The sequence below is a fragment of the Sarcophilus harrisii genome, chromosome 3 (genome assembly GCF_902635505.1).
Source record: "Sarcophilus harrisii chromosome 3, mSarHar1.11, whole genome shotgun sequence".
Taxonomy (NCBI): Eukaryota; Metazoa; Chordata; class Mammalia; order Dasyuromorphia; family Dasyuridae; genus Sarcophilus; species Sarcophilus harrisii.
This window is the reverse complement of record NC_045428.1, coordinates 611,133,834-611,144,905: the sequence shown is the minus strand read 5'-3', so window position 1 is coordinate 611,144,905 and position 11,072 is coordinate 611,133,834. Positions and strand designations below refer to the sequence as shown.

Genomic DNA, 11,072 nt, shown 5'->3' with positions numbered 1-11,072 from the left:
GCCTGGTCCTACGCTTGCGCCCAGAACGGGCTTGGGGGGAAGGGGGAGACCAGGTACCGGAGCCTCCAAAAGGAACGTCCCCGAAACCCGAGTCTGGCCCCGAGCCCTCCGTCTCCTTCTGCTCCCGCCTCTGACGTCCTCCCCCAAATCCCCAGCTACCCACGCCCCTCCTGCCGCGTCCAGGGCCGCCCAGCAGCAGTGCGCAAGCGCCACCTCCATCTCCGCCCCTAGCGCCTTTCTTTAGGATCCCGGGCCCCGGGTCCCGCCCTCGTGCGGGACGTACTGTCGTCAAGGCGTAGCAGCGCGCGGGGGCCCGAAGGAAGGCGGTTGGCGGGCAGCGTGGTGACGTCGGTTATTTAGCCCCGCCCCCCCGGCGTGCGCTCTCTTTTGCCCCTCCTCCGTCTCCTGCTCCTGCTCTAGCGTCTGCTCTTCGCGCTCCTCCCGCTCCCACTCGCGCTCCTGCTCCCGTTCGCCTCGGCGCGGCTCGGCCGCGATCCCATCGCCTGCGTCGGGCAACGCAGCAGCAAGCCCAGCAACCGCGTTCTTCCGTCCCGTCGGACGCGGGCTCCGAGGCGGCGCGTGGCGCGGGCCTGGGCCGTTGGCGAGCCGAGCAGAGCCGAGCGGAGCCGAGCAGCGGCGGCGGCGGCGCGCACCGCGGTGCGCCTGCGCGAGGCGGGAGCGCCGGCCGGCCCCTCCCCTCCCCGTTCGTGGCGCGCGCGTCCCGACGCGCACGCGCAAAGGCCCGTGACCGAGGCCGCGCCCGCGCCCGCGCCCGCCGTGCCCGTGCGAACCCCCAGGGCCTCAGCCTCGGCGGCAGCGGGAGCGCGAGCAGAGTCGCGTGAGGCCCGGGCCGAGCCCCGGCGGAGAGCGCGCCAGCAGCGCGGGATGGCGGCGTCTGTGGCGGCAGGCGCGGGCAGCCCCGGGTCCGGGGACGGGCCCGCGGGTGCCGACAAGCGTGGGCCCGGGGGGCCCGCGGGAGCGGCCTCGGCCGCGTCTGGAGGGCCCTCTGCGCCAGGGCCCGCCGCGTCGTCCGCGGCCTCCGCCGCTTCGTCCGCCGCAGCCTCGTCGTCAGCCGGGGCGCCTTCGGGGCCCGCGGCCGCCGCCGCCTCGGCTTCGGGCGCCTCCGGGTCCGCCGCCGCCGCCTCGGGCGCCGCCTCGGGCGGAGGGCCGAGTGAGGCGGCCGAGCTGCTGGAGCACTGCGGCGTGTGCCGCGAGCGGCTGCGGCCCGAACGGGAGCCGCGATTGCTGCCCTGCCTGCACTCGGTGTGCGGCCAGTGCCTGCTCCTCGGGCCCGCCTCCGCGCCCGGCGCCGCCGCCGGCACCGCCGCCGGGCCCGCCGCAGCCAACAACGGGGGCGATGGCGCGGGTGAGCGCGGGGAGGGGCCGGGCGGGGGAGGGGCGCCGCGTGCCGCCCGAGGCCTTTGTTCGGGGCCGGGAGGGGGGAGGGGAGCGAAGGGGGGGGCCTCCGCGAATTCCCGTCTGCCCTTCCCCCCCGCAGTAGTGGACTGCCCCGTGTGCAAACAGCAGTGCTTCGCCAAGGACATCGTGGAGAACTACTTCATGCGGGACAGCGGCGCCAAGGCGGCCCCGGACCCCAAGGATGCCAACCAGGTGCGCCCCCTCCCCCTGCCGGCCAGCCAGGTGCGCCCCCTCCCCCTGCGGGCCCAGCCAGCCGGGGAAACCCTAGGCCCCGCCAGGGGAGCCACGCCCCTTTCCCAGCCAGGTGAGCCCTGTGCCCCGCGGGGAGCCACACCCCCCTCACCAGCCAGGTGCGCCCTTCCCCTCCAGCCCGCCCCAGCAACCAGTGCTCCTCCCCTTTTTGCCTGTGAGGGCCCTCCACCTGTTGGGGAGTTCCCAGCCTTTCAGGGGTACCGGGTTGTCTCTGGCCTCTTCCTTATGGGGAGCCACGCCCCCCGGCCACACCCCTTTCGCCAGCCCCTCCCCGTCCTTAGGTGTGGTGCCCCACCCCAGCAGGAGAGAGCCCAGTGGTCAGAGCCTTCCTGACAGCTGCCCGGGGTGGGTAAGGGTGGGGGCGGCAGAGGGGAGGCCCTCCATGCCGGTCCCTTCTCTCTGCAGTGCTGTACCAGCTGCGAGGATAACGCCCCAGCCACCAGCTACTGTGTGGAGTGCTCGGAGCCGCTGTGCGAGACCTGCGTGGAGGCCCACCAGCGGGTCAAGTACACCAAGGACCACACGGTCCGCTCCACAGGTGGGGGGGCAGGTGGGGGTGGGCAGGGGGGAGGGGGCACTGGCTGAGAGGTGGTCGGTGACCAGGGCTTACCGCCCGGGCTGGGTGCGCACACAGGCCCCGCCAAGTCCCGCGATGGGGAACGGACTGTCTACTGCTCGGTCCACAAGCACGAGCCCCTGGTGCTGTTCTGCGAGAGCTGCGATACTCTCACTTGCCGGGACTGCCAGCTCAATGCCCACAAGGACCATCAGTGAGTGGGGCCCGGGCGGGGCTGGAGGGGGGGCCCTGGGAGGTCCACTGGGCTACGGGGGCAGGGCCTGGGCAGGGAGGGCGGACCCCCACCAAGGACTAGCTGTGCCTTCAGGTACCAGTTCCTGGAGGATGCCGTCAGAAACCAGAGGAAGCTCCTGGCCTCCTTGGTCAAGCGCCTGGGGGACAAGCACGCCACCCTGCAGAAGAACACCAAGGAAGTGCGCACCTCGTGAGTGACCGACCGGCTGGGCTTGGGGGGGGGGGAGTGGCCGGGCAGGGCAGGCGCTGAAGCCCCTCCCTCTCCCCAGCATCCGCCAAGTGACAGATGTGCAGAAGCGGGTACAGGTGGATGTAAAGATGGCCATCCTGCAGATCATGAAGGAGCTCAACAAGCGGGGCCGTGTGCTGGTCAACGACGCCCAGAAGGTGACGGAGGGCCAGCAGGAGCGGCTGGAGCGCCAGCACTGGACCATGACCAAGATTCAGCGGCATCAGGAGCACATCCTGCGCTTTGCCTCCTGGGCCCTGGAGAGCGACAACAACACGGCCCTGCTGCTGTCCAAGAAGCTGGTGAGGGGCGGGGTGTGGGGGGGCGGGGGATGCTGGGGGGAGGGGCCCTGACTTATGCGGACCCCGCCCCTAGATTTACTTCCAGCTGCACCGAGCTCTCAAGATGATCGTGGACCCCGTGGAGCCTCAGGGCGACATGAAGTTCCAGTGGGACCTCAACGCCTGGACCAAAAGTGCCGAGGCCTTCGGTGGGTGTCCCTCTGCTCCTGGGAAAAGGGGGGAGAGTAGGGGAGGGGCTGAAGACCCTAAAGCCAGCCCCGTTCTCTGTCCACAGGCAAGATTGTTTCTGAGAGAAGTGGTCCTGGTTCCATGGCCCCGCCCCGGGCCCCTGGAAAGCCTGGAGGGAATCAGGTAAGGCCCCCTGAGGTGATTGGGTTTTGTGGTGATGGTGGGGCTGGGGCTCTGGCCACTGAACCCTGACTCCCATTCTCTGTTCCGTAGGCCATGGACCTGCAGGAGGGCTATGGGAGTTACGGCCCAGGTGAGGGAGTGGGAAGAGGGGGTGGGGTGGGGGCTGGGTGTGGCAGGGCTGGGGGTCCTGACTGTGGCTTCCTGTCTCCCAGATGATCCCTACAGCGCTGAACCCAACGTGTCTGGAATGAAGAGGTGAGTGGAGCAGCCCTTGAGGGCTGGGGCTTGGCAGACTCTTGACTGGCTGGTGGCTGGTCCCCCTCACTCTTGCCCTCCTCAGGTCCCGGTCCGGTGAGGGGGAAGTGAGCGGCCTCATGCGGAAGGTGCCCAGGGTGAGCCTGGAGCGCCTCGATCTGGACCTGACCGCGGACAGCCAGCCCCCCGTCTTCAAAGTCTTCCCGGGGACCACTAACGAGGACTACAACCTCATTGTCATTGAGAGGGGGGGCCAGCCTGGGGCCCCAGGGGGTCCTCCCATGCCCCCCATGGCCATGGTCAAGGTAAGGTAGCAGGAGAACCCCTACCCAGAGGCGGGGAGGGGGGGCACAGTGCAGATCTCTACTCTCAGACCCCACTTGTGCCCACCAGGAGGAAGAGACAGAAGCTGCCATCGGAGCCCCCCCAGGGGTGGAGGGGCTGGAGACAAAACCACTGCTGCTGCCTCCCCTGGAGGCCTCGGGCCCTGAAGGCCCCCACCTGGCCTCCCCCAGCGGCAGCACCAGCTCTGGCCTGGAAGTGTTGGGAGGCCCCGAGGCGGCCGCGGCAGCCACAGCGGCCTCCGGCGGCCCCGGAGCTGTGGATGACAGCGCCACTGTCTGCCGTGTCTGCCAGAAGCCGGGTGACCTGGTGATGTGTAGCCAGTGCGAATTCTGCTTCCATTTGGAGTGTCACCTGCCTGCCCTGCAGGAGGTGCCAGGGTAGGTGGGCTTCAGGCAGGCAAAGGGGCGGGAGGCTGGGAGTGGGTGCCAACCGGTTCCCCTGATGGCCATGCCCTTCTTTCTCTCGCACAGGGAGGAGTGGAGCTGTTCCCTCTGCCAGGAAGTGGTGGACTGTAAAGATGAGGTTCCTCTTCCCGGCCCCGAGAGCGTGGCCTTGACCCCTGATGGGAACACCTGCCCTGCCAAGCTGTCGCCCACTAACCAGCAGGTACCCATGGGCACTGGGGATGGGAATGGGCAAGGGAGGGGGAAAGAGGGCACCTGGGCTGCTGCTGAGCTCTGGGCCCTTCTGCAGAAATGCGAACGTGTGCTGCTGGCCCTGCTCTGCCACGAGCCCTGCCGCCCCCTGCACCGGCTGGCCACAGATCCCACGCCCTCGGCGGAGCAGCCCGGGACCCTGGACCTCACTCTGATCCGGGCGCGCCTCCAGGAGAAGCTATCGCCCCCCTACAGCTCCCCCCAGGAGTTTGCCCAGGACGTGGGCCGCATGTTCAAGCAATTCAATAAGCTTACAGAGGTGAGGAGGGCGGGTGTTGGGGGCTGGAGGGAGCGGCCCCGGGCACAGCAGGCACCTGACTCCCCTGCCCCCACAGGACAAAGCCGACGTGCAGTCCATCATCGGGCTCCAGCGCTTCTTCGAGACTCGCATGAACGAGGCTTTCGGGGACACCAAGTTCTCGGCTATTCTGGTGGAGCCCCTTCCGCCCATCCCAGGCCCCGGTCTGGCACCTCCAGAGCTGGTGGGGGGCCCCAGTGACGGTAACTGAGCCCCCGCCTGCTCCCAGAACGGCTCCAGCATCCCCTCACTCATTCCCTCCTTCACCTGTTGGCCCCTCTGTCCCCCCTCCCAGATACGGTTTTTACTTCTTGATTAAATAAAAACGTAACCCAGGAGACAAGGTCCCACGAGTCACACAGACCCAGAGCGAGTGGGGTGCCCTGGGGGTCCCCGGTATGGGGCTGGCTGGTGGGCATGGCTGCCTTCTGGGCCCCTCCCCTGCGAGGGATGCAGCCTGGCTGGGGAGAGCGCAGGCGGCCTTGGGTGGTGGGCCCCTCTCCCTCCCCCTTAGACTAGACGGACGAAAATTTCCTCTTGGGGCCCTCCCAGCCCCCCAGGTCTGACTTCTCTGGAAGTCAGGTTGGTTTTTCCTGACAATCTCTCCGTGGAGAAGCTAGGGGTTGGAAGGGGCTTTGGGGGGCTACCCCTCGGGGGGCCCAGGGGCTGCCTTTATTTTTCTTGTCATCTGCTTCTTGTACTGAGCTTGGAGTTCACTGACATACCCAATAAACTTGCCAGCCATGCCTCTCCCCACCTTCCCTTGTCTGGCTTGTTCTTTTGGGGTGGCGCCGATGGGCACTGGGAAGGAGGTGGCGGTCAGGGGTCCGTGGGACCCAGCCTTTGGCACTTGCCCCCCTTTCTCAATCATAAGCAAAACACACTGTCAGCTTTAAAAACTTTATTCTCGGCGTGGTGGGCTGGTGGCCATCCTGCTGCCTCAGTCCCTCCTCAGGTTCTTGAGGCGCTCCTCCAGGTCAGCATCGGCGTCGGCCAGGGCCGCGGAAGGCTCAGCCTTCTTGCCCCCGGCCGCCACTGAGAGGGAGCCACCCGTGGAGGGGAGATCTGTGGGAGGAAAAGGCACAGGCCCTCAGCAAATTTAGGGTTAAGCTTTAGGCAGGGGGGAGCGGGGGCATTTGGGGCAAGGGCACTCACTGGAGAGTTCGTCCGTCAGGCTCAGGCCCAGCTCATCCAGCACCTGGGACACCACGGCGTCGCTGAAGGGGCAGAGAGTGGGAGGTGAGGGAAGGGAGAAGGGATGCAGGTAGATTCCCCCCCTCTGCCCCCCAGCCCGGAGACTCCCAGCACCTCTCCTCCTCGTCCTCCTCGTCCCCCATGGCGTCATCGATGGCGTCATTCATCATCTCCTCCTTCATGTCCATGATCTCTGCCTGGCGCTCAAACTCCATCATGATCTTCTGGATCTGGGGCAGCTTCAGCTGGGGGGGCAGATGGGCTGGGAACTGAGGGGTCCCCCCCCAGCCTCCCCAGCAGTGAGGGGTGCCCCAAGGCCCCTGCCTCCCCAGGCCCCCAGCTCCCCGGCAGTGAGGGGCGCTCCAGACCCGGCCGCACCTGCCTGTTCATGGTGCCCATGGCCTTGGTGACGCCCTTCATGGCCTGCGCCATGGAGTTGTTGGACTTGAGCGTCTGGATCTTGAGGGACACGGCCTGGATGTTGGCCCGCATCATCACGAACTTGCTGACGTAGCGCCGCGTGCGCACCAGGTCCCGGGCCATGATCTTCACGGCGTCCTGGGGGGGCGAGAGCCTGGCTCGGAGCGGGCCCCCCGGGGGGCTCCCGACCCCTGTGGCCCCTGGCCCCCCCCAGCCCCCCCGGGAAGCGCGGGCCCCGGGGCCCAGTCACCATCTGGCCCTGCTTGGCCATCTTCTTTATGTCGGCGATGATCTTCTTCTCCTGGGCCTCCAGCTTCTGCCGCTCGCGGTCCAGCTCGCGCATGGCGCGGTTCAGGGCGCGCTGGTTCTGCCGCAGCAGCTCCTCGGGGGTCTTGCGTCGCCCGAACAGTAGGTCCATGGTGAAGCCGAGCTGGCCGACAGGGAGCAGTGGTGAGGCGCTCCGGGGCGCCGGCGGCCCCGCCCCCTCTCCCCTTCCTGGGCGCCGCTGGGGTCGGCGCGGCCGGGGGCCCGGAGGGGAGAGCTCGGAAGGCCGAGGGCCCCGAGGGCAGGCCGGACGCGAAGGGATGGGGGCGCCAAGTGCGGGGATACCCCTTGGCCACTTTGGACAGGGCAGTTTGGGGCCGACGAACAGAAGGCAAACACTGGTGGGGGTGGGAGGGTCTCTGGGACCCCGGCGTCCCCCTTCCCCGCCCCTGCCCGTCCCCCTCCTCTGGCCCCTGCCCACGGAAGAGAGACTCCCGAGAAGCTCCTTGTGCTCACTTGGACCCCAAACCCAGGCTCCCCAGGCCCGGAGCCCCCACGATCACCAAGGTCTGGCTCCAATTCAGTCCCACTCCAGAGCCGGCCCCTTGGACAGTGGAGGCTAACGCCGCGCCCCCCACCCTTTGGGAGGTAGGGCGAGGGGCGGGGCGGGGCGGGGCTGGGAGGGTAGAATGGGGAGGGGGCTTCCCTGGGCGGGGCCGCGGCGGCAGGATGGGGAGGGGGGGCGGATCAGTGGGATGAAAGGGCTCCGCGGGGTGCCGCGGTCCCGGCTTGGGCGGACAGACAGGGCCACGATCCAGGGGCTCTGGCGCGGGGTAGGGGGGAGGAACCGGGTTCCCTCAGCGGGGGCCGCGCCCCACACTCACCGGCCCCGAACAGGAGGCACGACCGCCGCCTCCGGGAAGCCCCCTAGGTCACCCTGCCCTCCGCTGGACGCCGGCCCACCGACCCCGCGCTGCCGCCGCCCGGGGTCTCCTCGCCGCCCGCTTTCTCCCAGAACCCGCCTCTGCTTCCGGATTCTGGCGCCGTGACGTCACTATCGCGCGCCCCGTCCGGACACCGAGCCACAATGCGCAGGCGCACTGGGTCGAACGGATCGCAGAACGCGCTTGCGCAAAGGCCGGCACTTCACCCCCCCCCCCTCCAGTCCCAGAGCCGTGGGTTCGGGTCCACAGTCCCCTCCCCCACCGCCGGACAGACGGACTGACGTTCGCACGCATGGACACAAGGCCAAGAGGCAAAGGCACTGCATCAACATTCCCCTTTAATAACCTGACACAAACTCGAGTGGGAGTGGGGGCGGGGTCCGGGGACAATCCAATTCATTTCCCTTCTCTGATCCGGACGACGGGGGCGGGGGAGGGCGGCGCCCATCAATCACGTGGTTGAAAAAAAAACTAAACCCAAAATAAGAACTGGGGGCAGGGTGCAACCGGAGACCCCTCCTCATTCCCACTCCAGCGCGAGGCCCCGGCCCCCAATAAATATGTGGCCCAGGGGCCGGGGGCGTCCCGCCCCGCCCCCCACCCCGCCCGGGGGGAGGGGGCCCGGAGGAGGAGGAGGGCCGGCCCAGGAGGCGGGGCTGTCCGTCCGTCCGTCCGTCCGACCGCCCCCTATTTGAGGCAGCGCTCGAAGTACGTGGAGCCGATGTAGCCGCCGCGCATGGAGCGCTGCACATTCTGCTCGAAGAGGCGCCGGTTGTTCTGCAGGACTTCGGCTGCCTCCTTGTTCAGGGGGTCCTCGGGGTTGGGCTCCTGGGGAAGGGTGGGCGGTCAGGCCGGCAGGGCCTCCCCAATCGTCCATCCACCGCTCCCTCCATCTCTCCTTCCACCCCTTTATCTGTCCATCAGTTCCTCCGTGTATGCATTCATCCATCTATGTATCCCTCCATCAATTTCTCCTTGTCTGTCCTTCCCTCTCTCCTTCCTTCCTTCCACCCATCCATCAGTCCCTCCATTAATCTTTCCACCCATTTGTCCCTCCCTCCACTAGTGTTTCCATTCATTTGTCCCTCCATCTATCCATTCATCAGTCAATCCTGCCGTTCCTTCCTTCAGCCCTCTATCCACCTCTCCTTTAGACTCACCAAAAACAGGTACTGCAGCCCGTAGATGATGGAGTTTATCGTTAGCACTGGTTTCCAGTCCTCTCTGTAGAAGGAGAAGGCCCGCCCCTGGGCTGAAGAGCTGGCCTCCCTCCTCACCTGTCAGCTGACTCACCACCTTCTCCCTGGGGGGTGGGGACTCACCACCTTCTCCCTCGGGGGTGGGGTCCCACCCGTGCACCCTCGGCTGTCTCAGAGTTTCCTCCCTCTATTTCTGCTGCCCCCTAGGGGGACCCCAGGCCCTCTCCTCCCCCAGGGGCTGCCACGGCCACTGGCAGCGTCAGGCTGATCACAAGCTCACTCTGTGGCTGCCCCTCACACCCCTCCTTCGGCCTGGGAGGCAGGACTTGCAGTTGGGGGCTGCCACTCACCTGAGGATGTTAAGGCAGACATTGCCCTCGAGGTCGATGTTAGGGTGATAAACCATGGTCTCACACTTCACCTTGGGTGGGTCGTGGGGATACCCCTGGCCAACCTAGAGGCAGGTGGGTGCAGTCAGAGGTCCACTTCCAGCCGGGGGCCCTTTCCCCCTTCCTTCTCCGCCTCCCCCCTCCCCAGGATTTCCATCCCTGCCCTCTGGAAAGACTTACCTTAAAACTAAACACAAACTTGCCAGCCTTGTAGAAGCCCTAGGAAAAGAAGGGAAGGGGAAGGAGGGGAGGCTGATTGCCGGCCTTCTAGCCCTCCTGCAGGCCCTCCCTCAATAAGGCCCGGCCCCTGGGAATGGCTTGGAGAGGGACAGAAAGCAGGAGAGTTCCATGGCAGAGGCCCAGGGAGGCAGCAGGTCTGGGGGGGAAGGGGGGTGTCACCTCATCGGGGCAGATGACCAGCTTGAAGTTGAGGAGATCGTCCTGGTCAGAAAAGTCAATCTCGCAGGTCTTGGGCAAGTTGAGCTCATTAATGTCTGGAAAGGAGGGGAAGTTAGCTGGGAACCACTGTCTACTTCTTCCCTTCCTAGGGACCGGGGGCGGGGGGGAGCTAATGCCCCAAGTTGTCTGTTTGTGGGGGGGGAGGGGTCCTAGGGCTCCACGAGGCCCCTCCCACTCAGGGGCTGAGGGGGGGTGGCTGGGGCGGATGCCCCTTGTTGTTGGTGAGGGGATGTCCCTGGCTAAGTGTAGATGCACCTAGTTATGACGGTGGGGGTGTCCCTGGGGAGAAGGGGGGCAGATGCCCTTAGTTGTCGGTGGGGATGGGGCTCTGTGTCCGGGGAACAAGCGCTCCCCGTAATAGCTGGGGAGGTGTCCCCGGGGGGGAGGCAGAGGCCCCTAGCTGGTCGGTGGAGGGTGTCCCTGGGTCCCGGGGGGGGGGGGGGGGGGGCCCCCGCCCCGAGGTCCGGTGGGGGGGTGCCCCTGGGCCCGGAATAGCAGAAGCCTCCCGTAATCGGTGGGGGGGTGTCCCGGGGCACCCCTGTGCCCCCCGCCCCCCAGCCGGAGCACCTTTCTGGATGCGGAGCTGCGCGGCCGAGGCCTTCTTGCTGCTGCCCTTGGTGCCGCCCGCCGACTCCTCCTCCTTCTTCTGCTGCTTCAGCGAGAACAGCTTGATCATCCTGCCGCCGCCGCCGCCTCCTCGGGGCCCTGGCCGGCCGGCCGCCCCCGCCCACTGTCCGCCGCCGCCTGCCGCCTGCCCGCCCCGGCCCCGGCTCCGGCCCCGGCCCGGCTCCTCTGCGTTCCGGCCCCGGCTGCTCCGCTCAGCGCCGCGCCGCGCGGCCCGTCTCGGCTCCCGTAGCTCGCTCGGCCCGTTTCGGAAGGGCTCGGCTGCCCCCGGAAGCGTTCGGCTCCGCTCGGGTGCCTTCGGAAGTGGGGTTCGGCTCCGCCCCGCCCCCTGCCCGGCGGCCGCTCTCGGTCCCGCCCCCTCCTCGTCCTCTGTCCCCAGATCGGGTTCCGGGCTGCCTTCTCTTTCTTACTCTATCTCTCTCTCCCTCTCCCTCTTTCTCTCTCGCTTATAAGGCTACCTGTCGGCCTCGATCTGGGCCAGGCCCTCAACCTGGGCGGTCGCGGAGGGCCTCGACAACGGTCTCGGGGCGCCCCGCCGCTTCGGTGATTTCCGCCGTCACCTCCCCCGCTTCGGCTCTGGCCGCAGTCGGCCCCGCGGCGCGCATGCGCAGACGCGGCGCGCAGCCCGGGGCCGCGCTCGGCCATTTCCGGGCGGGGGCTT

The 11,072-nt window shown here is 67.8% G+C and overlaps 3 protein-coding genes across 4 annotated transcripts; 1 reads left to right on the top strand and 2 right to left on the bottom strand.

Moving 5' to 3' along the window:
• Positions 1–374: 374 nt before the first annotated feature.
• TRIM28 (tripartite motif containing 28) lies at positions 375–5,675 on the top strand. Its single transcript, XM_031964111.1, has 15 exons — positions 375–1,366; positions 1,499–1,611; positions 2,077–2,209; positions 2,306–2,441; positions 2,556–2,672; positions 2,752–3,013; positions 3,087–3,201; positions 3,288–3,364; positions 3,455–3,494; positions 3,577–3,619; positions 3,705–3,924; positions 4,013–4,341; positions 4,435–4,570; positions 4,658–4,879; positions 4,956–5,675. Exons 1-15 carry the CDS (start codon positions 886–888, stop codon positions 5,127–5,129), a joined length of 2,598 nt encoding a protein of 865 aa, XP_031819971.1. The 5' UTR covers positions 375–885; the 3' UTR covers positions 5,130–5,675.
• Positions 5,676–5,804: 129 nt separating this feature from the next.
• CHMP2A (charged multivesicular body protein 2A) lies at positions 5,805–7,856 on the bottom strand. Of its 2 annotated transcripts, XM_031964146.1 has the most exons (6): positions 7,681–7,856; positions 6,783–6,962; positions 6,491–6,670; positions 6,227–6,357; positions 6,074–6,135; positions 5,809–5,983 (listed from the first exon to the last, which is right to left on the bottom strand). In XM_031964146.1, exons 2-6 carry the CDS (start codon positions 6,948–6,950, stop codon positions 5,859–5,861), a joined length of 666 nt encoding a protein of 221 aa, XP_031820006.1. In that variant the 5' UTR covers positions 6,951–6,962; positions 7,681–7,856; the 3' UTR covers positions 5,809–5,858. The 2 variants fall into 2 exon arrangements, with proteins under 2 accessions (XP_003766804.1, XP_031820006.1); XM_003766756.4 differs by lacking the exon at positions 7,681–7,856 and having other exon boundaries at positions 5,805–5,983; positions 6,783–6,950.
• A 202-nt stretch (positions 7,857–8,058) lies between these two features.
• UBE2M (ubiquitin conjugating enzyme E2 M) lies at positions 8,059–10,990 on the bottom strand. Its single transcript, XM_031964148.1, has 6 exons — positions 10,355–10,990; positions 9,728–9,822; positions 9,509–9,547; positions 9,290–9,393; positions 8,901–8,964; positions 8,059–8,568 (listed from the first exon to the last, which is right to left on the bottom strand). Exons 1-6 carry the CDS (start codon positions 10,461–10,463, stop codon positions 8,428–8,430), a joined length of 552 nt encoding a protein of 183 aa, XP_031820008.1. The 5' UTR covers positions 10,464–10,990; the 3' UTR covers positions 8,059–8,427.
• Positions 10,991–11,072: the final 82 nt, after the last annotated feature.

What these genes read in the sequence shown, in the direction of transcription:
- TRIM28 (XM_031964111.1), top strand. Translation starts at nt 886, where the DNA reads ATGGCGGCGTCTGTGGCGGCAGGCGCGGGCAGCCCCGGGTCCGGGGAC. An exon ending in ACCCCAAGGATGCCAACCAG is followed by an intron (nt 1,612 to 2,076) that starts GTGCGCCCCCTC and finishes TTCTCTCTGCAG; the next exon opens with TGCTGTACCAGCTGCGAGGA. An exon ending in ACCAAGGAAGTGCGCACCTC is followed by an intron (nt 2,673 to 2,751) that starts GTGAGTGACCGA and finishes CCCTCTCCCCAG; the next exon opens with CATCCGCCAAGTGACAGATG.
- UBE2M (XM_031964148.1), bottom strand. Translation starts at nt 10,463, where the DNA reads ATGATCAAGCTGTTCTCGCTGAAGCAGCAGAAGAAGGAGGAGGAGTCG. An exon ending in GCAGCTCCGCATCCAGAAAG is followed by an intron (nt 9,823 to 10,354) that starts GTGCTCCGGCTG and finishes CCTCCTTTCCAG; the next exon opens with ACATTAATGAGCTCAACTTG. An exon ending in GGCTGCAGTACCTGTTTTTG is followed by an intron (nt 8,569 to 8,900) that starts GTGAGTCTAAAG and finishes ACCCTTCCCCAG; the next exon opens with GAGCCCAACCCCGAGGACCC.
- CHMP2A (XM_031964146.1), bottom strand. Translation starts at nt 6,950, where the DNA reads ATGGACCTACTGTTCGGGCGACGCAAGACCCCCGAGGAGCTGCTGCGG. An exon ending in TGGGCACCATGAACAGGCAG is followed by an intron (nt 6,358 to 6,490) that starts GTGCGGCCGGGT and finishes CTGCCCCCCCAG; the next exon opens with CTGAAGCTGCCCCAGATCCA. An exon ending in GAGGAGGACGAGGAGGAGAG is followed by an intron (nt 6,136 to 6,226) that starts GTGCTGGGAGTC and finishes CTGCCCCTTCAG; the next exon opens with CGACGCCGTGGTGTCCCAGG.